General features: G+C 53.9%; 9 protein-coding genes across 9 annotated transcripts; 4 read left to right on the top strand and 5 right to left on the bottom strand.

The window, feature by feature from the left end:
* Positions 1-1061: 1061 nt before the first annotated feature.
* Positions 1062-2322, top strand: C8A04DRAFT_11093 (uncharacterized protein; the record flags this gene model as incomplete). Its single annotated transcript, XM_062776832.1, has 6 exons — positions 1062-1085; positions 1377-1410; positions 1470-1484; positions 1546-1595; positions 1651-1670; positions 1722-2322. The coding sequence occupies 6 exons, from the start codon at positions 1062-1064 to the stop codon at positions 2320-2322; spliced, it is 744 nt and encodes a 247-aa protein (XP_062638241.1).
* A 447-nt stretch (positions 2323-2769) lies between these two features.
* C8A04DRAFT_27367 (ribosome biogenesis protein SLX9-domain-containing protein) lies at positions 2770-3613 on the bottom strand (the record flags this gene model as incomplete). Its single annotated transcript, XM_062780271.1, has 2 exons — positions 2770-3507; positions 3611-3613. The coding sequence occupies 2 exons, from the start codon at positions 3611-3613 to the stop codon at positions 2770-2772; spliced, it is 741 nt and encodes a 246-aa protein (XP_062638240.1).
* Positions 3614-4229: 616 nt separating this feature from the next.
* On the top strand, positions 4230-5692 carry C8A04DRAFT_27366 (uncharacterized protein; the record flags this gene model as incomplete). The annotated part of the gene is made up of 2 exons (XM_062780270.1): positions 4230-4377; positions 4434-5692. The coding sequence occupies 2 exons, from the start codon at positions 4230-4232 to the stop codon at positions 5690-5692; spliced, it is 1407 nt and encodes a 468-aa protein (XP_062638239.1).
* A 221-nt stretch (positions 5693-5913) lies between these two features.
* C8A04DRAFT_11151 (mitochondrial import protein Pam17-domain-containing protein) lies at positions 5914-6775 on the bottom strand (the record flags this gene model as incomplete). Its single annotated transcript, XM_062776857.1, has 2 exons — positions 5914-6014; positions 6076-6775. The coding sequence occupies 2 exons, from the start codon at positions 6773-6775 to the stop codon at positions 5914-5916; spliced, it is 801 nt and encodes a 266-aa protein (XP_062638238.1).
* Positions 6776-7761: 986 nt separating this feature from the next.
* On the top strand, positions 7762-9465 carry C8A04DRAFT_11140 (uncharacterized protein; the record flags this gene model as incomplete). The annotated part of the gene is made up of 2 exons (XM_062776851.1): positions 7762-8277; positions 8320-9465. 2 exons carry the CDS (start codon positions 7762-7764, stop codon positions 9463-9465), a joined length of 1662 nt encoding a protein of 553 aa, XP_062638237.1.
* A 1834-nt stretch (positions 9466-11299) lies between these two features.
* On the bottom strand, positions 11300-12394 carry C8A04DRAFT_11099 (uncharacterized protein; the record flags this gene model as incomplete). The annotated part of the gene is made up of 1 exon (XM_062776834.1): positions 11300-12394. The coding sequence occupies one exon, from the start codon at positions 12392-12394 to the stop codon at positions 11300-11302; it is 1095 nt and encodes a 364-aa protein (XP_062638236.1).
* Positions 12395-16442: 4048 nt separating this feature from the next.
* On the top strand, positions 16443-17473 carry C8A04DRAFT_27362 (uncharacterized protein; the record flags this gene model as incomplete). Its single annotated transcript, XM_062780269.1, has 2 exons — positions 16443-16820; positions 16910-17473. The coding sequence occupies 2 exons, from the start codon at positions 16443-16445 to the stop codon at positions 17471-17473; spliced, it is 942 nt and encodes a 313-aa protein (XP_062638235.1).
* A 265-nt stretch (positions 17474-17738) lies between these two features.
* On the bottom strand, positions 17739-19148 carry C8A04DRAFT_11147 (uncharacterized protein; the record flags this gene model as incomplete). Its single annotated transcript, XM_062776856.1, has 2 exons — positions 17739-18018; positions 18256-19148. 2 exons carry the CDS (start codon positions 19146-19148, stop codon positions 17739-17741), a joined length of 1173 nt encoding a protein of 390 aa, XP_062638234.1.
* A 757-nt stretch (positions 19149-19905) lies between these two features.
* C8A04DRAFT_11142 (uncharacterized protein) lies at positions 19906-21428 on the bottom strand (the record flags this gene model as incomplete). Its single annotated transcript, XM_062776853.1, has 4 exons — positions 19906-20229; positions 20349-20870; positions 20916-21311; positions 21342-21428. 4 exons carry the CDS (start codon positions 21426-21428, stop codon positions 19906-19908), a joined length of 1329 nt encoding a protein of 442 aa, XP_062638233.1.
* Positions 21429-21951: the final 523 nt, after the last annotated feature.

The raw sequence follows: 21951 nt of genomic DNA, 5'->3' as shown, positions 1-21951 counted from the left end.
GCATCTCGTGAACGACCTGGATCAATCCCTTTGCCGCCCATCTCCAGACTTCCCGGGCGAGCCGGGGTCATCCGACGTGGTTTCGTTGTGGTTTTGTTGCGCCTAGACTTGCCCTGAGAGAAACACTTGTTAAACCTTGCACGGGCGGCGTGACGTCCCAGTTGCCGAGGCCAGCGCACGCATTCCCGGAGCGAAGCGTCTTGGCGCAGGGTTCAACCAATCAGTTGGTTTCCGATCTGTCGTGGTCCTTGACTGGCACACGGCACGCCAGGGCGTAGGGGATGATTGGTGACGTCGGTTTTGGGTTTAGGGATTGACACAGCGACTCATTTCCTCTCACGAAAAGTGGCCTCAGTGACACTGATCCGTTAAGATATTGTGGGTTTGGTGTATTGGAGACGATTTGAGAATCAAAGAGAATTCCAGGAATTACTCTACCCGCAGTTCCTCTTCAGTCTCTTCCTCATTAAAATCCATGAAATTTTGATGATTCCCTGACAAGTACGTGGCTTGGGCGTGCAGGGCGCAGCCACAAATGCATGGGTATGGGGGTGCGTTGAGCGCTCTCTGCGGGGCCGCGAAATTCAACTGGCCGAGAAAGCCTCGCTTTTCATCCTCGCTGTCGCCTCGACTCTCTGCATTACCCGTCCACGTCTTTCTTCTCCGCAAACAGCCCAAGTTACGATTGTCTACGACCGCTCACGATTTAATAAACACAAAGTCATTGTGCCGAAACGGTAATCGACTCCTTCAGCGACCATAGTCCGTTAAACTGACGCTTGCTGTCTAGACGCGCCCCTCTCTTCATTAAACGAACCGCTACGAATAGTTGTCGAACAAAACAATCCTACCTTGGCTTCGAGTCCCCTTTCGATTCACCGATTCATTCTGTGCCTGCCTGCGACCGCCCGTGATTCCTTTAACGAGAGACATTGCGTTTAGTCCCTTCCCATTCCAGCCGATCCGAAGTCGCGATCCACCGACCACCCCACCTCCTCTACTGCGGTAATCTGCCCCTGCCGTCCGGCACGACCATTGGCAATATGCGTTTTCGGCAAAGTATGGCCAGGCATTTCGGGGACAGTGTAAGAAAATACAGTTCTTGTTTTTACGAAAATTCCGCATCCTTGTGGTTTTCTTACGTGGGGGTTGTGTACCAGCGATCTAGGTCACTGCACATGGTAGGACGGGAACATCTTTTGCGTGGTGGTCGGTGTGAATTGGAGGAACGCCATTGTGCTTCCTACCCAATGGTGGTGTTCATAACACAGTGCGAGCCACTGGGCGATTCATATTGTCCGCCGTCGAGCACGGCCGGTGTCCGAAGGAAATTCACGTTTGGCTTAAAAGCAAATCACTGATCGATACGCAAATAGCTCGGCATGTCGTCCCCAAAAGCATATCTATCATGTAAGTAATCCTTATTCCGAAAAGTCCCGGCTCAGATAACTCACATCCGCATTCGTCAGATCATGATATCCGTCGTATGTAATAACGTATCCCCTCGAAATACCTTCGTCGCCAAGGAGACTGACGTAGGCATAGTCGACACGGAGGATATCAAGGCGCTGAAAAGCGATTGGCTCACAGATAGTGTATGCTTTCTCCTGATATTTCTCATTATCCGACGGTTTACTAACAGGGTTGTAGGCCATTGCATTCTGGGAAGAGTATGCGCATACCCCTCTGCCTTCTAGTTCCAACGTCACTAACCCCACCAGATGGCTTGAGCGGGAGGTTCTCCCGAAATACCCTCAGGCGCGAATTGTCCTCCTCCGCCCCGTCATCTCGCATCTTTTGATGCAAACTACGGATCTCAAAGCCGACGCCTCCGCCCTCCCCGACTTCAGCAAGGTCACCCACGTTTTCCTCCCGATTAGCGATAGTCGGGACCGCTGGAATGCTGATAGTGGCAGCCACTGGTCGCTGCTCCTTGTTTCGGTCATCGACCGTGTAGCCTTCCACTACGACTCCCTTGGCGGCTCAAATTTCTCCGCTGCCAAGCGCGGCGTAGACCGGCTGAGCTTTGTGCTGGGCGTGCCCCTCCGGTTCCACCAGCTGGAGGACACACCCCAGCAGGAGAACAGCAAGGACTGCGGCGTGTTTGTTTGTATCTTGATGAGGCACCTCCTCATCAAGCGCCTACTCAACGCCAACTCGACCGAGAAGGTGTCCATGTCAATGGCAGGCAAGATGATCGATAGCCGTGGGGGGCGGAAAGAAATGCTTCGGATAGTGGAGTCATTACGGAAGGAGGGAGAAAGGAGACGGAGCGCGAGTCCGTTTGCGGGTTCACCAAATGACCCGCCACGGATCGACTAACCGTGGGCCGGGGCTGGAAACCGCGATGGGTCTGATATTTTTGTGGCGTTTGGGCAGGGTTATGGAGGGAATGAAACAGGCAATTCTTGGGCATTGGTGGGCAAGAGCAGGCACTTTTCTTTAGCATGGCGTTATTGAACGTGGGAATTGGGAGTTGGGAGGAGGCGAGTACCCCAAGGTTTGATCATTGGGCTGTGACGCTTTTGATTTCGTTGCGAGGAACGGAATTGGAGCGGTGCTATATACGCTACAGACGATAATTACGGGCGTGGGGATTATATTCTCGGACCCCATTCTGTACCCATCCATTTCTCTCTTTGGACTCGTCAACAATCCTTTGGGGGTCACTGCCACGGATAGCTTTCACCGCCCTCATTCCATGAACCTCATTGTTCCGAATATCATGATGGGGCGGGGAGAATCGTATATTAACTCAGAAGAGTACATTCAAGTTTTCCCTAGAAAGGCGGGATTCTGCTCCATCGTTGCAGAAATGAACCCGCGCAGAGCTGCCCACCGATTCCCGGGAGCTCCTGGCTGTGCCTCTGGTGGTGCCTCGTTCCCTTCTCCATCCTCGGTATCCATCTTATCCTGGTCTGCACCAACATTCCCCCTCTTAGCCTTCTTCGACGACGAAACTGTCGTACTCCCAGATTTAGGCGAAGGAACGGGCGCCAAAGTAGCGGAAGCGCTAGAAATCTTTGCCAACTCCGCTAAACTCTTCCCAAACCGCTCCATCTCCCCTCTCACCAGCTTCTCCTTCCTTTTCAGTGCTCCCGGTCGGCTCTTCAGACTCTTATGTCGAACTTTTCCTTGCCGCGCCTGCTCTGCATCCATCACGGCTTCGCCGTCCGAATCTACTTGTTCTGCAGCATCCTCCTCATCGATCTCAGCGCGAATATCGTCTAGTGCGTCGCCAAGCGACTCGAGCGTCGCGACGAGCTTCTTGTTTGGGCGTCGCCGCTTCTTGATCTTGCCGTTACCTCCTTTCCCTGAGGATGTCGCAACGCGCGAGAGGAAGGCGGAGTGTTTGATGAGGCGACGGTCTTGCTTGGAGTCGATGAAGGAATCGATTACCACGTTGTTCTCGCGATGGAGTTTGCGCGGGAGGAGGGGGTCGGCGAGACGGGCGCGGGCTTTTTGGCGGGCGGTTGGACGCTTGGATGGTGCTGGAGCTGTTGGGGCCTACGAACTAAGTGTTAATTTAGGGAGATATGGAGGACATCCGTGGAAACAGAGGATTTAAGGAGGAACTGAGTGAATGACGCTAATTCGAAATCGGACTTACCATTGTGTGATGATTGTGGGGAAATTTCGAGGTATCAGAGGGAGTAGTTGTATATCAAAGGGAGTAGTCGTAGAATAAAAGTAGGATTTTCGGCAGGGACTTCGCGCGTAGGATTTGAGGTGGGTGGGGTGCCAGGAAAAGGCGAGTTGTTTTCGATGTTGGACCTCGTCGAGATGCTTTGAGGCTTGAAGGTTTGGGGAGTGAAACCGACAATTGGACTTTTTAGTGGGGCATTTCTCTCACCGCCTTTGAAACAGCCCCACATCACTGGTTCGCCAAGACTGGGCTTTGGCGGGGGAGGGGCTTCATTTCAGCCCTACACGGCACATCGGACCCGCCGTGCATCGAGAACGGCGCAGTGCAGACCCGAGCAAACGGTTAATTACTGGCCTGGCTTCCGTTCCCTGGGCAAGGGTTGCAGCCACAGTAGCTTCTAACTCGAAATTTTACACACATTTCATCCTATCCATTCTTTCAGAGCAAGCGAGTCCCTTTGGAAACGGTTAGCAAAAGGCGCGGGATACTGCCTGAAGCCTGGGATTCTAAAGTTTTTCTCATACAATCCAGTTGATGCTTTCTTTTCTGTCACAGACTCGGCACCTGCACTCTGGTGGGCGTAATGGCAGGGGAGACTAAAGACAATTCATTGCCCAAAAATGGCCTCTTATCCGCCAGATCATCCGACGGAAAATTCAGTCGGCGGTTGACCGACGATGAGTTCGACCGATACTCACGCCAGATGATCGTCCCTGGCATGGGAAGGGAAGGTGAGGACATAAGTGGCAACAATATCACCACCTAGGGTTCTAATTGGTGATTGTAGGTCAACTTCGTCTTATTGAATCTCGACTCCTCATCATTGGGGCTGGTGGTCTCGGCTGCCCCGCTGCCCAGTACATTGCCGGGGCCGGGGTTGGGACCATTGGTATCGTTGATGGCGATATCGTTGAGGCATCGAACCTTCATCGTCAAGTTGGGCACGCGACATCTCGGCTCGGCATGAAGAAGGTTGACAGTCTTATCACACACCTTAAGGCCCTCAACCCCTTGCCGACTTATATCCCCTACGACTTCCAGCTTACTCCCCAAAACGCCGCAGATATCATCTCACAATACGATCTCGTACTAGACTGTACCGATCACCCAATCACACGTTATCTCATCTCCGACATCTGCGTCCTCACACAGAAACCTCTCGTTTCGGCGGCAGCCGTTCAAAAGTCCGGTCAACTGACTGTTCTCAACTGCCCACCAGCGCCCCAGGGCCTTGTTGACGGGGAGTACCCCCCTTGTTACCGGTGTTGCTTTCGCAAGCCCCCACCGCCCAGCTCGATGGTCTCTTGCGGCGAGGCCGGCATCATGGGTCCCGTCGTCGGAATGATGGGTATGGCCCAAGCGGGCGAAGCCATCAAGATTCTAGCATCCGGTCTGCACTTACCACCCCCAACATCCGATGATAACACAGCACCGCCGCTGGAACGGAACCTCGCCCGACCCACGTTATTGATCTACACCTACGACTTAGACAGTGCCGTTGGCCCATACTCTTTCCGGGCTCTCAAGATGGGCGGGCGCAAGAAGAACTGTTTTGCTTGCGGTGAAGGCTCAACACTGACCCTAGACGGCATCAAGACGGGCAACCCAGACTACGTACAGTTTTGTAGTGCCCCCACGATCAACGTTAGACTCCCTCCAGAACAGCGGATAACTGCCGTTGCGTATCATGCCGCGAAGGAGAAGGGCGAGTTACCGGCACATATCCTGGTTGACACACGGGAGAAAGAGCACTTCTCGTTTGGGAGTCTTGAAGGCGCGGTGAATATGCCGTTTGGCCGGTTTCTAATGAACGCTGCTGCGGTTAAGCGGACCGGGGGGTCGGCAAGGGACTTGTTACCAACAGGGGCGGCGGACGGGGACGCCCCTATTTTTGTGGTTTGCCGGACAGGACAAGACTCACAAGAGACCGTCGAAAAGTTGAGAGAGCTAGGGCTGGATAATGGCGGTCAAAGGAAAATTGTGGACATAATGGGGGGACTGAGAGCGTGGAAGCAGGATGTCGATCCCACATTTCCGTTCATATGATATACTAAGGGCTTGTTGTAAGGGAAGACATTGACTGGCTGTGGGAGATGTCCTCTGACTATGTTACAGTAAAGGAACCCCCGATACTCCGAAGGACGATGATAAACATTTTGAGACCACTGGGAAATCCCTTTGAAGCCAACTCTCCACCCATAGTTTGAGTCATTCACAAACCATCCCGACTCGTAAAAGCAAGAGCCACCTATTCTTATAAAGATAATTTATACAAGGCCACCCTTCTTGCGGTTGAAAGCCCGCTGATCTCTCAGCCACTGCCGGTAGCCAGCCACGCTGGAAATCTTCTCACCGTAGAAATCAGGTACTTTAAGACGTAATTAGTAATGGTTTACAGCCCGGCGGGTGGTCAAAAAGGGGAAACGTACCAGGATTCCGAACGGAACTCGCACTGGGATCAACGCGGTGTTTCTTGACGCGCGCGAAGAACTCGCTTTCCTTGATCGCCATCGGGCCCTTATATTTGCTCTTCGTCGCATTGAACACCGCCGAACCCAAAATAGGCCCAACCAGCCAGCCCAGTGCCGCGCAACCCATCGTCATCAGGCCAAGCGTGAAGAACGGGTCCAATGGGATTTGGCCCACCACGCTGTCGGCCAGTCCCGAGCTTAGCAACAGGCCTCCGGCCGAGCCGCTGCCCAGCGCACCCACAATGCTGAATCCAGACTGCCATCTCCGCCGTGCTTTGCGCAGTGCGAAAAAGGTGTTCCAGTCCAGTATCACTTGCTCTGGGTGGGCAGCGGCCGCCGCTTTAGCTGCTGCTTGTGCCGCGCCAGCGTCGGCAGCAGCGTCTGAGGTGGAGGGTGCCGACCGAGAGGTGGAGGCATGACGACGCGAGGTTTGCGTGGCCACACGGCATTGAATGAGGAGCGGGGAAGGCCGCTGGTGCCGTTGTGTACTCGTTGAAAGCGATCGGGTGATGTGTTTTTGTGGTTTCGAAACTGGGGTGGTCATCGAAAATGGAGACATGGTGGTAAGGCCCGCTGAGTATGGGCAGGTGGCGGTGCGTAGGAGGGCGGGTTGCAGGGCGCCCGCGCGAAACATCGTAGTCGTTTTCGATGCGATCATGGTCTCGAAACGGGATGGGGTTGAGCTCCCAACTGGGCGGGGGAGATAGGTAGGACGTATCGTCCGCGTGTTTCAAATCGGGCAATCGAGGACGGCGCGCGATATGAGGTAGTGTGGGAACACCCTGAAAAATATTTTCCGTGGTTGTGGCGCTAAACCGGAGTCAATTGCTCATGTGCAGAAGTCGTCATGGTTGGCGAGTCGAGCCAGTGCTGGTGATGGAATGTTGAAGATTTGGTGGGGCCAGAGCCGCATTTCTATTTTGCTGCATGGTTTCGCCCCGCAGAACGCGCCGATAAGTGATAAGAGCTCGACTGGCAGTGTAAACAGCCACGCTCGCTGAGTGTGGTGACCCATCAATTGAAAACAAATAGAGAGATAGCGGAATTAACCCGAATTTTTGATATAACAGAACTTTCTCTAAATAGCGTATTTTGCAGAATGTGAACCCTGTTGTGACTTCTCAATAACACAGCGAAAGATATTCAGAACTTGACCATTATCGAGTTTAAAATAATTGTTCCAGTGACGATGTCAATGGTTTACGAAGGTATCAGAAACGAACACACGAGTCTTTTTTAGATTCAAAATCTGCACTGCAGGGATTTCACGTAATGTTTCAAGGTACCTCGATTTGTCTTGGGCATCTTCCCAATATGTATTGATATTTTCGTGTTGCTCGCCGTTTTTAGTTTTACGCTACACGTCAACTCCACCCTGCTTACCTAACTACACCCAACCTCTCGTTCTAACATTAGCCCAGCTCCCAATTAATCACCTATCAACATCAACCCGTGCATAGTAACCTTTGCTCTGCCGCCATCAGGGCGCGCAATTCAGCTCCTGGCTGATGCGGTCGAATTTTGAGCCAATGGCTTTTCTCCGTTTATTTCATTTCTAAGCGTCTCTTATTTTTCTCCTCGTGAATGCTGGGGAGCTTCAAGCACCGCGAGGCGCGTTCGGTCGAGTCTCCCGGCGGCTGCACCATGGCCCAACCATCCCAGTCACGGTCAAAGATGGACATCGAAATCCAGCTACCTTCCATACGCAAATATGTGCCCGGATCCGGCCCCCCTCCGCCACGAATTTCGCTAGCTCCCCCCCGGGACTCGACCGCGTACATCATCAATCAATTCATCGTTCCCACCGACAAGGACATGACGCCCACCTCGCGACGAATGATATATTACCACATCGGATTCACGGACCTTCCGTCGGTCAAGATCTTGGTTCCCTGTCATAAGGTGCTGGACTACGTTTCACCACGCGAGGTTGAGGACTGGGAGTATCAAAACCTGGAGCAGAAAGAGGAGGAACGCGTGCGCAGACTGGCCGAAGCGCAACTGGCTGGCCCCACCAAGGGGAAGCCTGGTCGACCGCCCAAGATCCCTTTAGAGGACACTGGAGTCTTGATGTCCGAGTCAGCGAACGAAGCTCTCCTTCTCGTTCAACAGGTTTCCGGCCCGTCGCTGTCTACGCCACAGAAGAGGAGGCGAGAGAGTGTCACTAGAAAGGAGATTGGGGATTCTTACGGCGAAGAGGAGGACGATGACGAAGCTGAATATGGGGTTGATGAGGAGGGCGACGACGATGATGCTGCTATTCAACGGCAGCTCCAGGCGGGAGACTTCGATGGCATGGAGATAGAGGGCCAGCTGGACGGTGACTCGGAATCGGTGGACCAGCTCGCTGCGGATGACTATGCGCAAGCTATGGAGACGCCGTCTCGGGAGGCAGCCTTGGCTCGACCCCGGCAAGAATTGGCAATACATCCCACACCAAAACTACCGGCCCTCAAACCAGAAATACCAGCCCCCTGTTCAAGTTTTGGGACCACGCTGGCTCCCCTAGCTCATAATGTTTCCACCAGCAGAAGTTTACACCCAGCATGGACAGGTGTATTCAACCAACCGCCTCACTCCGAAAATCCTGAATCTGTGCCCGCCGAAGCTCTCAACGATAGTGTCTCCCAGGGTCGATCTGCCTGGACGGCGTTAGGTGGGTTACAGCCCAACTCGCCAGCGACTCCCGCCGTACCTCTCAGCCGATCCAAGACCCCGAATTCAAGAACCATGACCCCAGATTTGGCGGCGGTTTCCGCGAGTTCCGCAATCTCTACGGCAAAAAAGCGTAAGGCTCCTCCGTCAAACGGGAAAAACTCGGCGCACAAACAAAAGAAGCCCAAGAAACCGACGGTCAAGAGCCAAGCCGAACCCCCGGTAGATGAGTGGGAGGTTAAGGAACTGCTCGACGACCAATGGTTTGTCGTGGAAGGGGTCAAGTTGCACAAATATCTGGTGCTCTGGGAAGGAGATTGGCCAGCGGACCAAAATCCAACGTGGGAGCCGGCGTCAAACGTCCAAGACCCTAAGCTTCTCAACCGCTACCAAAAAAAGAAGGACGCTGGTTTAATCAAGCCCCGAACCAAGGCACAGAACACGTTACACCAGTACTTATCAGGTGCTAAGTACTCCAGCGTGGCGGAGGCGTTCGAAGGAGGGATTGATGAACTAGCAAAACAAGTCGACGGCACCGTGGACAGCGATACTGATCCATCTTACGAGACATTCCTCGTGACGGAGAGTATGGAGGGTATGACGCCCAGCAGCGCGAAACCGGCACCGACACCTGGCTTCGGATCCTTCGATAACATGCTCGCCCATTATAACCAGAGTTTCCCACGACGATGAAACGAGATACCCCTGTCTAGTATTTGCCAGAAATTTGAACTAATACTTACCCGACCACCAAGTATCCTAAAAAGACGCACGTTCAGAAGGACACAAGCAGGGGGGTGCCAGCAAGTCGAGCTTCGTGGGATCATGAAAACGCGATCTCGTAACCAAACTGGGCCTACGATCCCTTACCGCTCCCGCAGTGAAATCCTACCAAAATCAAGATTCCGTGCTGTCACCAGAACCTTTTGATAAAGGAAACGGGTTCGAGTGCCCATTGCGGCCCTCCGAGCAAGCGTGGGGGAGGAGGGAAAGGACGCGGCGTTTTGACAATGCCACCGGGTGTCCAAGCTCTGAATCCGGCTCATGAGCCGCTTCATACCGGCCCAGGGAAAAGGTGCATGGAACTGGCCTGATTCCGATGATTAAGGGACCGCAAAGAAGTTGAGTTCCGTCGTTACATATAGGTCAACTGAAAAAAAATGAGAAACCAGATTTGAACACCAACACAACGTTCCGGTTGCAAGCTACAAGTTCAAAATTGCCAGCCTCGTTCAGCCCCGTGAACATGACCTGTGGGCGAGGCTGCCAATGAGCCAAGCTCCATTAGAGCCGATGACCTGCACATTCGGCGTGACAGGGCCTCTCCCTAGTCACACTCCGATCCACCAAGACGTCCGGCCTACATTTCGGCTTCTGAAATGTCTATGCTGCTCGAAAATCGACATACGAAGCATATTGGGTAGTATGTCCTAACAGCCAAGTATCATCATCAAGATTCCAGTCTGCCAGCAACCAACAACACACATGAAAGAGCTTGGATTAGTGGGCTCGGTCGGCCCACATGTTCAATGCCAACGGCAAGCGTATGCTTTGATAGCCCCGATCGATTAACCAACCAACCCCCTGGACCGGCAACACGTTGACAAGACTCGCGCCGTAACACTACCGCCGACATAATCATCTTATTCCCAACGACCGGCTCATTGGAGAGTTCATTGATGAGTGTTTTCGTCTTTCGGGTAACCAACTGGCCGAGTATCCGAAATACACGACACCCCACCCCTCAAGAGAACAGAAAAAGGGAGTTGTTGCGGCAGCGGCGGTGGCGGGGGGTCCAAGAGCCTCGATCGCCCAAGCAGGGGTTAACGGTCTCGACGCCGGCCCACCTTTTCTCTATGGAACTGGAGACCTGGACCACTGCATGGATTTCTGGATAGGTACTGTGTAACTGTGGACTCGATGTGCTGGCGCGTGGGGGTCGCGGAGGAAGAACATTACCGGAGGGGCTTTCAATGCGAAATGACTCACGGCAGTTGTTCTTCCGACGTCGTCTTGGGCCTTTACGCCGCAACCTCGGGTTAGGCGCGGCTGTGGTTTGCCCGGCCCTAGTGTGCCTGATAGCCACTTGAAGGCTGAGATGTTGAGCCGGTTGGGGTGGCCGGGCACCAGGACGCCAACGTGGTGGGAAGGGTTGGCGGGAAGAGAGAGGAGGCAGCGAGAAGGGTTGAGTCTATAGCTCAAACGATTCAGGAGTAACCGCCTGAATTAACACAATCACCAACATCGATTCATACTCCACACACAATATCCCGGTTATGATTGAAGAGTCTGCTTGCGCGCTCTAATGATCTATCTAAATTAACCCCAAGAGCTCACTTCCAGGAAATTCCGTAATGCCGACATACGGACGCCGCGATTCATTACACAGTCATAGACACAGAGAGGAAGAGGATAAACACCCAGGTACACTTTCCCATAAAGGTGATGCAGACGACCACGCGACATTGCCCTGCTGTGCTCAGCACAGATTCAGGTCGACCATGGACACCACCCACGGGCGATCATCCTAGCTCGCCAGCACTTCCGTCGCCAACTTCCGTTCAATTTCCAGTGCTCCCGCCATCCCTTCTCGAATCTCACCAACCGCACGCCCTTGCGGATCTAGTTGCTCAAACGGCAGCCTGGGCACGGCGCAAGACACCTCGGTGGGACCATGGAATATAGGCATAGCCGCCTTGACGCCAACAAACCCATACCTAATAGCCAGCCAATCCGCCTTCGCAACCTCGTGCTGTAGCGCGCGTGCCTCCGCGATGTGCCCAGCCTCGTACAGCTCACCAATACGCACGCAGGCCCGCGGAGCGAGGTTGGCAAACCCGCTGATGGTACCGTGTGCGCCCACAACCAACCCTTGCAGGATGAAGTCGGCGCTGCCACCACCAATGAAGAACTCAACGAATCCTGCCGCGGTATTACCACGTACACGGGGCGCACCTTCGACGAGCCGGGCGAGTTTGCCAGTGTTGCCACAGGTCAGCTTGACACCGACGATGCGTGGATGGGCTGCCAGGCGGAGGATGACGTCAGAGTCAAGGTCAACGCCGTTCGCGGCGGGTGGGAAGTTGTAGATGACGATGGGAAGAGCACCATGTGTAGCGAGGTGCTCAAAGTAACCGACGATGGCTTCGGAGTCCATCAGTCCCCGATAGTAACCCGGAGGTAGAACCAGAGCATGAGTAGCACCAGCATCACGGGCCTCACGGCAGAGCTCGAGAGTCTCACGGACTGATTGGGCCGAGCAGCCAGCGATGATGGGCACAGGGGCATGGGAGTCCGTCTCGTGGCGCACCGTGTCGGCAACGGCTTCAATCATGAGCCGACGCTCACGCTGCGAGAGGTGCACTGCCTCACCATTCGACCCGTGAACAACCAGACCCGTAACACCTGCCGCCATCAGGCGTGCGGTATGACGCTGTGTCGCTGGGATGTCTATGCTGTCGTTGTCCGCCGCATGGAAGAAAGCTGGCATGGGGACATAGACACCCTTGTGAAGCTGCATTGGGAGCTGTTGGGGAGATTGGTATGATGATGGGGCCAGTAAATTGTCAGAAAGAGGGTGAGTAGGCGTAGTTGGGGTGATGGGTTGCGACGGGAGCTCCATGGCGATGCGGCGGGTGACGGTGGATGAGCACGTAGGTAAGTGTGTTTGGGAGTGAGGGACAGTGGCAAGGCCGAAGAAAGATATCTAAGCAGGCGTCTTCGGTGGCGATCAGGTGGAGTCAAAGTCGAATGCGCTGTCAAGCAGTGTTACGCACCCGTCGAGTGCTGTTTATTTATAAATGGAATAGGAGAAAGGCCGTCTGGGGAGCATAGGACGTGGAGGAGCAGATGGATGAGAGTTAGGCACACATCTGGATCGGTGGGTATTGATGACCGTCTTATAAATTTCACTAGAAACAGGGATCAGCAAGAATGTCGCCAGCCAGCCATGCCGGATGAGGCTCTGCCCTTGTACCGGGTAGCGATCCCAGCTGAGGGGGCGTCGTTGCCCAGTCGGCCGGTCTGGTACAGCGTGGGGGTTTTCGAGACGAACCAGCACATCTGCTGCAGGTTCTCAAGCCAATTCAGGGCAACAGTATCAGGGCACATTCGGACCGTCCCAAACATGGGCGGATGGGGGTTGGCGCCACCGTGGAATGCGTGGCATGGCTCAGGGCCAGTTTGCTAGTATAGAGGTCTAAAGGTGGAGGGTGATCACGGGATCGGGTTTGCCAGCCAAGAACCTGGAGCAAGCCAACATGTTGATGAAAGTGGTCGGCTGTGATTCGGGGGGCTTTGAGCCCCGAGGTTGTCAGACAAATCTGACTTTCGGGGTACTGTCCCCGACGAATGGTCGTGGAGGATTCGGGAGCTGTCATCCTATCAGAACCATGACGATGTTTGACGCCATCAGTGCCGGGAATCAGCGGCAATACGTTCGATATCGGGATCTCGAGCCTCTCAGGTTGTATTTGATGTGTCAACATCGGTCGATGAGAATGGTGCGTGCCCGATCATCGGAAGTAGAACCCGGTACCTCGAGGACGAGAAAAAGATGGGCCCATAAAAGATAACTATGGGTGGGCTTTGTCTGACGGGAGACTTCCGAGCAAAACCTCCCATCTCCAAGTTCTCAGTCGAAGCTGCCCGTTTGGGGCATGACCCCCACGCCGGGCAAAGGCTGAGGAAGTGGGAAGAGTCCCTGCGCCTGCCCCTTGAGGCTTCAGACCCCGCTATTCGCCAACAGTTTCAGGGGCCAGCCGTCCGAGAACCTGCAGCTGGCAGCAGCGGTTTGCACTTGCACCAATCATCTTGCATCGCCCTCGAAGTCTGTTTTGCAGTCTTGAAAGAGACCTCGACGATTCGCCGATTCCCATGCCTCATCCCGTCCCCACCCAGTTCCAGCAGTCTGGTCAATGGGCCGCTGGGAGCGTGGTAGCGGGACAAGCGAAAACAACCCGCATGGCAGAGGGGAGAAGGATAACACACCCACAAATGCTGTGCAAGAGCTGCCGAACTGGAGTTAGTGACTCCACAAATTACTGCACCGCCGGTCGGTCGAAACTTCCATGCCGAGATTGAAGCGGGAAAAACACCACGATCCCTTGCATAAAGTGGTTCTCACGTGAGACGCGACCAACTCGTTGCCCACGACGACATCGGAAAAAGAGAGGCGGAAAGCTCGCGGGTGGGATATCCTGAGGGGGGAATTGGAGTGGAATGGAGTTCTTCCCCGGGTTTGCTCCATCACCCAGGCTCCACTCTTGACAACTTCCCCGGTTTTTCGAACGGGCCTCCCAGGATGACCCCGACACGCCATTTTGGAAGAGCGAGCAGGGTGAGGTGCACGAGGGTTGTTGGGGGTCGAAACAATGCTCAAAAAAAGACCCCGACCTACCCCATTGGTCCCTAAACCGGTCTTGTGACCAAGGAGGCCTCTTTTCCGATTCTTCGTGTTATCTCGCCCTTAGCGATGTGCGACTTGCTTGTCATCAACGTCCAACCAATCTCGAGCTAATTTAGACCGCTTGCTCCCTGTCTCGAGTCCCGAAGATGTTCACGGGACCCGAAGATTCTGATTCCTTCGTTCCAATAGCATCCAGAACCCGAAATCCTCCCCGAGCGTTCTAACGTTCACGCGTGGTCTCCGAGAACACCCAGGCACTCCTCACCTCCCGACATTCATTGCCTACCCGATTTGGCCGAGCCACGACGCATCACTGGGTGTGAGCACACGCACGCCACTCCCGCATCGTCTCCAGGCCCCAGCTGACCTGGAACATCGCGTTCCTGCATTTTGTGAGACTTCATTGCCAAGCCACCGACCCCCATCCGCAACCTTGACGTGCACCCCAGTGATGAAAGAAGCAATGGCAATAGCCACTTCTCTCATTCCTTCCTTTTTTCCTCCTCCCTTTGCTCGTCTCCGTGGATATAGGAGCTTCCGCTGGAGGGAAATGGTCGACCTTGCCTCGCTGGTCGTAGTGGCAGCCGCTCAGCACAATGTATTGGTGTGTATGCCACGATGTCCACCATTAGTTCGTACCGGGAAGTGAATCCAAGATACCGCCGGCTGGCCCCAAGTATTTAGGTTTGCCGGACGACTCGACACGCCGTTAATAACCAAGACAGGTGGGGTTGATGAAGCACTAGAAGCCAAACCAGCCGAATCTTAAAGACAGAGCCCGATATCTTCCCTCGTAGGGATGAGAAGAGGAAAGAGATTTATCTAGGTTTAGACCCGGCTGCTAGGACTCAAGATCCCCTGAACTCGTATAAGTTAATACTATCAGACCAGCAACGTTAAAGTAATTACGATCCAGCTGTGAAGTTGCATCAAGTCAAAGCTACTCTCATGAGACCATGTCATTCAGTCGTCCATCTGTATCTGCGAGAAGTCGCAACCATTTCTTTTTGTATGTACCGTGTTGTCCCCAACAAGTACGCAGACAATGAGAACAGGGTGTCTTGGCCCTTGGCGTAGGCGTGGTCTACTCCGGCCATATCAGAGAGCAATCAAGGTTTTAACAACCGCCAAAAGAATACTCACATAGTCATCATCAAGTCTAAAACGGTTTGGTCTTTCCCGTCCTTGAGGCGAGCGTTCGGCGGCACACATTATCACATACTGCTCCACCATCCTAAGGATAAGTTAAATAGAAATGCCTAACTAGTAATCCTCAACATATCGTGTACGGTTTGTTATCTTTATTTTGTAGTCAGACAGCTAACTTTAAAGTTTTTCTGATTCTTGATCTACTCAATCCTCCAGCACTGGCAATATTGAGCATTGCATTTCATGCTCGAAGTACCAGGATCGGAAGTTTGAACAATAGCCTGTCACGACTTCTTTCTAAATATTAACAAATTACTTTTTGTTCTTTATGCCCTTCCTATCACCTGGGCTTGGTTCCCAACATGTTTGTCAAAATGATTGGTAAGCGCAGTGCGAAACTGCAATATGAACGTTATATCATGAGAAGCCCGACCATTGTTAACGATTTCGCACTTTTCCTCCGTACAAGGCTCCCTCCTTAGGTGATCACTACTAGAAAGAGCGTTGAAATTAGAGTCATTAGACGCTACCAACTCATTAAACCCGTGCAACAACACAACAGCAGTTATACCAACTCAGCAACAGAAAGCACAGCAAACAGACAGCGGGGGTCACAAAAGTGACATGTTCTTTGGAACTCTCGCCTGGATCTCACAATCAATAACCTAGCTCTGTTTCGTCCTTTAATTTTGATAGATTGTAAACTGTTCATCCTAGGCTGATTTTAAAATAGGAGTGTTTCCCGCCTTGCGGGCGGTCCGCCGAGCCACGATATTCATGGTTCTGCTTCTAGCCGCAATGCGGGTCTCACCCGGGTGTTGGTTCTGACGTAAACATCATGGAGGCATGGTGAGAAGGGGCTCTTAGGTTTAGGAGACGGGTACCGGGACGGCAGGGACGGTTTCCACTAAGCCCGTTTCTTTAGAACCCAAAATGATGTTCAGTTCAACTTGGGGCGTCTTATACGCCTCCCCACACACACCCCAACACCAAAAAATCCGGCGATTGTTTTATTTTCTACAATTCTTTCCCTCACCATCAACATTCGTCTTCCCATCAAAGAAGAACATCATCGCCATCTCCATCCACCACCACCATAATCATCGCCATCATCATGCTTTTCCCCAGAGATGAGCAGAGTCACCCGCCCCCCAGCGACCACATTGAGGAGCCATCTCCCAAGCGCCGCAAGACGGTCAGTTTCTCGGAGTACGTCGAGCTACGAGTGATCGACGCGACGAACGGTTCGCTATTGAGCTCCGAGGCCAGAAAGATGAGGAACCGCCGCGATGGCCTACCGGACAGGATTGAGCGCGAGTTCCAACTCATCGACAGACGTCTTAAAATCCTCCTTTCCAGGGGCTTCTTGGGCGATACCCTGGCCCACAATGTCCCGGCTGTCCAAAACTGGACTTATTATGCCGTGACAGAGCTGCTGAACCATTTCTTGAGGGATAAACAGACCGCCCGGCATATGTGCTATATCGCTAGGGTATGTTGTGGCCGCCGGGTCATGGCGGTCTTTGTAGCCATGGGTTCAAAATAAACCGGGTGAGGAAAGTATGCTGACAGCCTAAATAGAAATTAGGACGCCGCACTAGCTCGATCTATCTGGCGCTGGCAAGGATTTTCAAGAGGATGGAAGACCTGGCGAAAGAGCAACTCGCCGAGGAGAAGGACGACTACGACGATGACGACAGCGACGATGATGACGATGGCGATGAAGACGACGATGAGGACGGTGATTGGGAAGATGAGGATTACGAAGGCGCACAGCCCTTGCCTTTTAGACGACAGGAGGACACTGACGACCAGGGAGACACCGAGGAGCAAGAGGACACTGATGACGAGGAGGATACCGAGGACCAAGAGAATACCGAGGACGAGGAGGACATTGAGGATGAGGAGGACACCGAGATTGAGGAAGATGCCGAGGACCAGGAGAACACTGATGCCCAAGAGAATACCGTGATTCAGGAGAACGAAGAGAAGGAAGAGAACGAGGAGGGAAATGGTGAGATTCACGGCGACGAACACGAACATCGGGCCATAGAAGCCAGTCAAGGTGGCCTCGAAAAGGTTGAGGAGAGTCAAGAGAAGAGCAACGAGGAGAGAGGCAAACCTGTGGGTGACCAGGAAGCCTAAGAGAAGGAACCCAATTTGGAGGAGCAACCTGAGTATAATTGCCGACCGAGGAGTATGGGTCTCCTTTTCGCACGCGCGCAGAGCTTTCATAACGAGAGCCAAAGGCGGGACTGGGCATCTATAACTTCGAGTTCTTTGAGAGTTAGAGCGAGGCGATGCTATTCACACCCATGTTCTGCTATGATTATTTGTTAATTATTGTGATGATACTACCAAACAGACCCATCGCTATGCTAAACTCAACCCCGAACACCGACAATGAAACCTAACAACCAAGACACTGGCACACCCATTCCCACTGCATCCATCGCGGCTCACTTCCTAGCGCAATCTCGAGAGACCTTTCAGGGCTAGACAACTGCAGTCCACCCTCTATCCCGTTGCTCTGCCCAGCAACAACATATCGCCCCACCAACTTTAATTTCACACCCCTTAACAAACCGAGCCCCTTCTCGTCGCCACTAGGTTCCATCAGAGCTGGCGCGTCCATTACCTCACGGAACCGGCACAGCAACCACATCAGCCGTGTCAGGTGGGTGTAGTAGCTGTCATTGACGTAGTACGATGACGGAGGTTGTGTTGTGTACCATACTCCGTCCTGAATGTCCGGACTGCCCCCCTCCCAGAGGCCGCACGCCTCCCTCCTTTTATCATGTTCCGAGCCACTAATGACTGCCGTATCTACCAGGAGATACACCCCTTTCAGCGAGCCCACGTGTGTTGCCCCCTTCTCTTCTCTGCCGTCAGGAGCACAACACCTCTGCCCTATAGCTGACACCAACCGTATCAGTGCCGTCACAACGGCCCTCTGATCAACCCCACGGATGGCAATCTCCTCCAATAAGCCCCGCACATCGAGCCCGATATGGCGTACCCCAGATAGCACGCCCTCTAACCCGAGCAAAGTAGAACAACCACGCCTATCCTGTTCCCCATCTCCAGCCCTTCGTTGCGGTTCCTCGCCGAACAGCCTCAACAGCAAATCCGACGTCAGCCCTTCCAACACGACAAGGTCGGTGCGGAGGTTACACCGGAGAATGCCGCTTCCTATCGTTCCTTTGTCTTGGCCGTTTGGCGAGTACCAAAGAGGAACGGTATCTGGAAGGGAAAGGGGGACGCTGTTGTGCTGGGCGAATGAGATAGGATTGTTATGGAGAAGGGGGAGAAGCTCGCAACGGGCTTCGGGGCAAGATGCTAAGAGGGACCGGATGGACTGGGTAGAGAGGGCGAGATGGCGGGTGGGAAGGATCTGGAGATGGCTGTTGGAGTGAAGGGAACCGTCGTCGTTGGCGTCATGGGGTGGTTCGGGAGAAGTAGATTCGGCGACCGCTAGACGAAGGCGAAGGACGCGGCGTTGAGGACAGGCCGAGTGCATGGCCTCGCGCCATATTTGTAGGCGTATTTCCGTTGGGAGATAAGGGAATAGGGAGAAGATGGTGTCGTTGGGCTTGGGGCGTTGTGCCGCTCCCGGCTTGGTCGTTGGTTGACGACCATGGTGATGATGTGAATGGTGTTGTTGAAGGTGGGGTGGCCTTTTCCCGGGGCTCGGCGTCCTCGGGAGGTCTCGGAAGGGGTACGGCGAGTATGGCCGGCCGCCGGGTGAGGTGACGGTCTGGGATACCGGCAGCCGTTCGGGCTGGCCGTGGGTTGGGAGGATGGTGAGTGTTTCCCGCATGGTGACGAGGCAACGTCCTGATTTCATGTGACGAGGTAACACAGAGTGGGCTGGTTCACCTCATTTTTTGTCGACCATGCATGTGGAAGGCTGCCATGCCTTTTGAGTGCCCGACATCGAACATTGATACGACTGGGTTGCGATGACAGCGGCCCTGAAACGGGCTAGCGGACTGCCGAGAAAAATCGTGACTGGGTGTGCGAGAATGGACGCATCTGCTGACGGCCGGTGGCATTGCCTGAGACGTTGATCCGGCGTACGACGGCACGGTGCTGCGTCTACCCGAATAGTTCCCGGGCCCAAATGACGCAGACGCGGAAATGAGGGGTTTGGCGGTGTGTTAGTGCTGAGATATGGTAGGTCGCGGGCGAGGTGCGTTGGATGAGAACACTGTCAAGAGTGCGTGCATACGCTAGCTAAGTCCGAGAAGAATGAGATTGATATGGTTTTGGTTATCTTGATGTTACCAACTTAAGGCAGCTACTGAGACTAATGTGGCTGGATAAGGATAACGTATCGCAGAGCGGTCTCATGGAGACAAATGCTCATGTATGGCAATAAATTAGTAGTAGACAGCGAGGCTTCCCGAGATTGTCGTCCACTCCACGCCCATAACTCCAGATAAAATCAGTTAGATCCCAGACTATTACCCCCCCGAAGCAATAAACACACCGCCACTCGCCACCAAAATCGTTAGCATATAGAGATGTCCTTCCTAAAAAGTTACGACCTTGAAGTCGAGGCGCAGTCGCGCCCCTCAGTTCACGCGATACGCGTCATAAACGATCTCTGCGCCACGGCGGCATCCGCTACACAACCACATGGCAGTGTTGAGGTCTTGGTAACGTTCGTCGCCCGTCTCGAGCTGCATCGTGACGCGCAGGCGGTAGCGACCGGCCGCAACATTGTCGGCGGCCACGGGATCCTGCAGGCGTTCCATGACGTCACGCTCGCCAGTCAACCAGCCGCTCATCTTGCACACAATAAGCGCCGGCTGATCGTCGCTGGTCTGCATGAGGTAGGTCGAGTCGATGCGCGTGGCCGAGTCCTTGGGGGCAAGCTGGATATCTTGGCCACCTGGCTATAGAGGGTAGTATTGTATTAGCCGACTACGTTCAAGTTTGGGTCTGGGCGTTGAGCGAACTGGAGGGATCTGAAACACTAGAGAAGCTGGATGTAATGGGAATGGGCAGCGCTTACCAGGAAAATGCCCTTGCCCCAGTTACCCGCCCACTGCCCGCCTACACACGAAACCCAGCTTTGACGGACCGACGCGTTAGGTCCAATGCTCAGCTTGGGCTTGACGCGGATGCTCATGCGGAAGTCAACATCGATCGTCGGGACCGGCAACACCAGCGAGCTCGCGATGTCGGCCTCGTCAAACTGATGGCGGAGGTTGTTGGCCGGGATCTTGTCCTTGAGCACAGGTTGGTACCCGGCGCACGCCATCAGGTGTTCCCTCTGACGAGACGTGTTCTTAGCCCGTATCTGGTTGCAGTAGATGCAGCGCACCTGGGCGCACTTTTGATCACCTTGCGCAGGCATCTCAACGAACGCGGCATGGACGTCGTGGAGCGGGATTTCGGGCAGGTTGGAATTGCCGGGAGCCTTGATCTTTTGCTTCTTGGCCGGTGTTCCCTCGCCGCCGAGAGACGGCCTGGGATGGCTGGGCGAGCCGTTGACTCGTGCGTTGGGCATGAAGCTCATGTTGGTATGATCGGCCTGGCTGGTGGAGGTAATGGCCGCAGACGCAGCCGCTGCGGCAACTGCAGCGGCGGCTGCACCAGAAGCACCAGCATCGTCGTGGCCATAGTTAGCCGGCGGTGGGGGCAGAGAAGGGACATGGGCGGCGTGCTGTGGGGTATGCTGCGCATCGTGGGTGGCAACAGGCTGTTGTTGTTGTTGCTGTGATTGCTGTGGTTGGTGTGGTTGGTGTGGTTGCTGCGGTTGCTGCGGCTGCGGCGGCGGTAGTTGAGGAGCAGGCGGGGCCGAGGGAGGAGGAGCGGCGGTGGCCTGGGCTGCGGCCGCAGAGGCTTGAAGGGCGACGTCGGGATGTGCTTGGAGGTAGGGAGCGCAGGTCAACAGATGCTGCTTCTGGCGAGTAGTGTTCTTAGCCCGGATCTGGTTGCAGAACAGACACTGGACCGAAACGCAGCGCTGCTCCTCTGAAGAAAGTTAGCGCGATGAGGTAACGTTGAAAAAATACTGCGTTATGGAATACTTGCCATTTCGAAATTCCACAAACGCCGCCGCGACATCCACATCACTGTGGCGGGGCATGCTGGGCGATTCTGTATGTATGTAAATTGATGAAAGATTAGCAGAGGTTTGTTTCAAGAGCCCGGGGTAAAATTACGCGACTCCTGTCGTCTGAGGTTGCGTGTCGTGTTCATCACGTGGAGACAGTCATGTGATGTCCCCACGTGACAGCTTCATTCTGCCACTTGCGCCTTCCTTTCTTCTCGTTTTAGGGGCACGAAAATGGGAAGTTATTTGCAAAATCTGGAAGAGAAGGCCCGTGGGCGTTTCGAGACGCATTCCTGGGAAAGTTATCGATTAACATACCGCTTGTAAATGGTGTCATTTGGACGCGGAACAAGGAGCTGCGAGCTGACGACCGAGGTTACGAACGCCGAAAACCTGTACGGTATCCCGAAATGTCGTAAATACATACGCCTCGAAAGATCAGCGGTTTCTGGTGGTTGGGGATGGGAAAGATTGCTTCGCGAAAAGGAAGAGGAAATATACGAAAAAGATAAATGCTTCTAGTCACGCTACGAGCGGCCCTCTTACGATGTATGCG

Source organism: Dichotomopilus funicola (genome assembly GCF_033296635.1).
Source record: "Dichotomopilus funicola strain CBS 141.50 unplaced genomic scaffold C8A04scaffold_20, whole genome shotgun sequence".
In the NCBI taxonomy this organism is placed as follows: Eukaryota; Fungi; Ascomycota; class Sordariomycetes; order Sordariales; family Chaetomiaceae; genus Dichotomopilus; species Dichotomopilus funicola.
The sequence above is the reverse complement of the archived record's forward strand: the minus strand, read 5'-3'. Positions and strand labels throughout refer to the sequence as shown.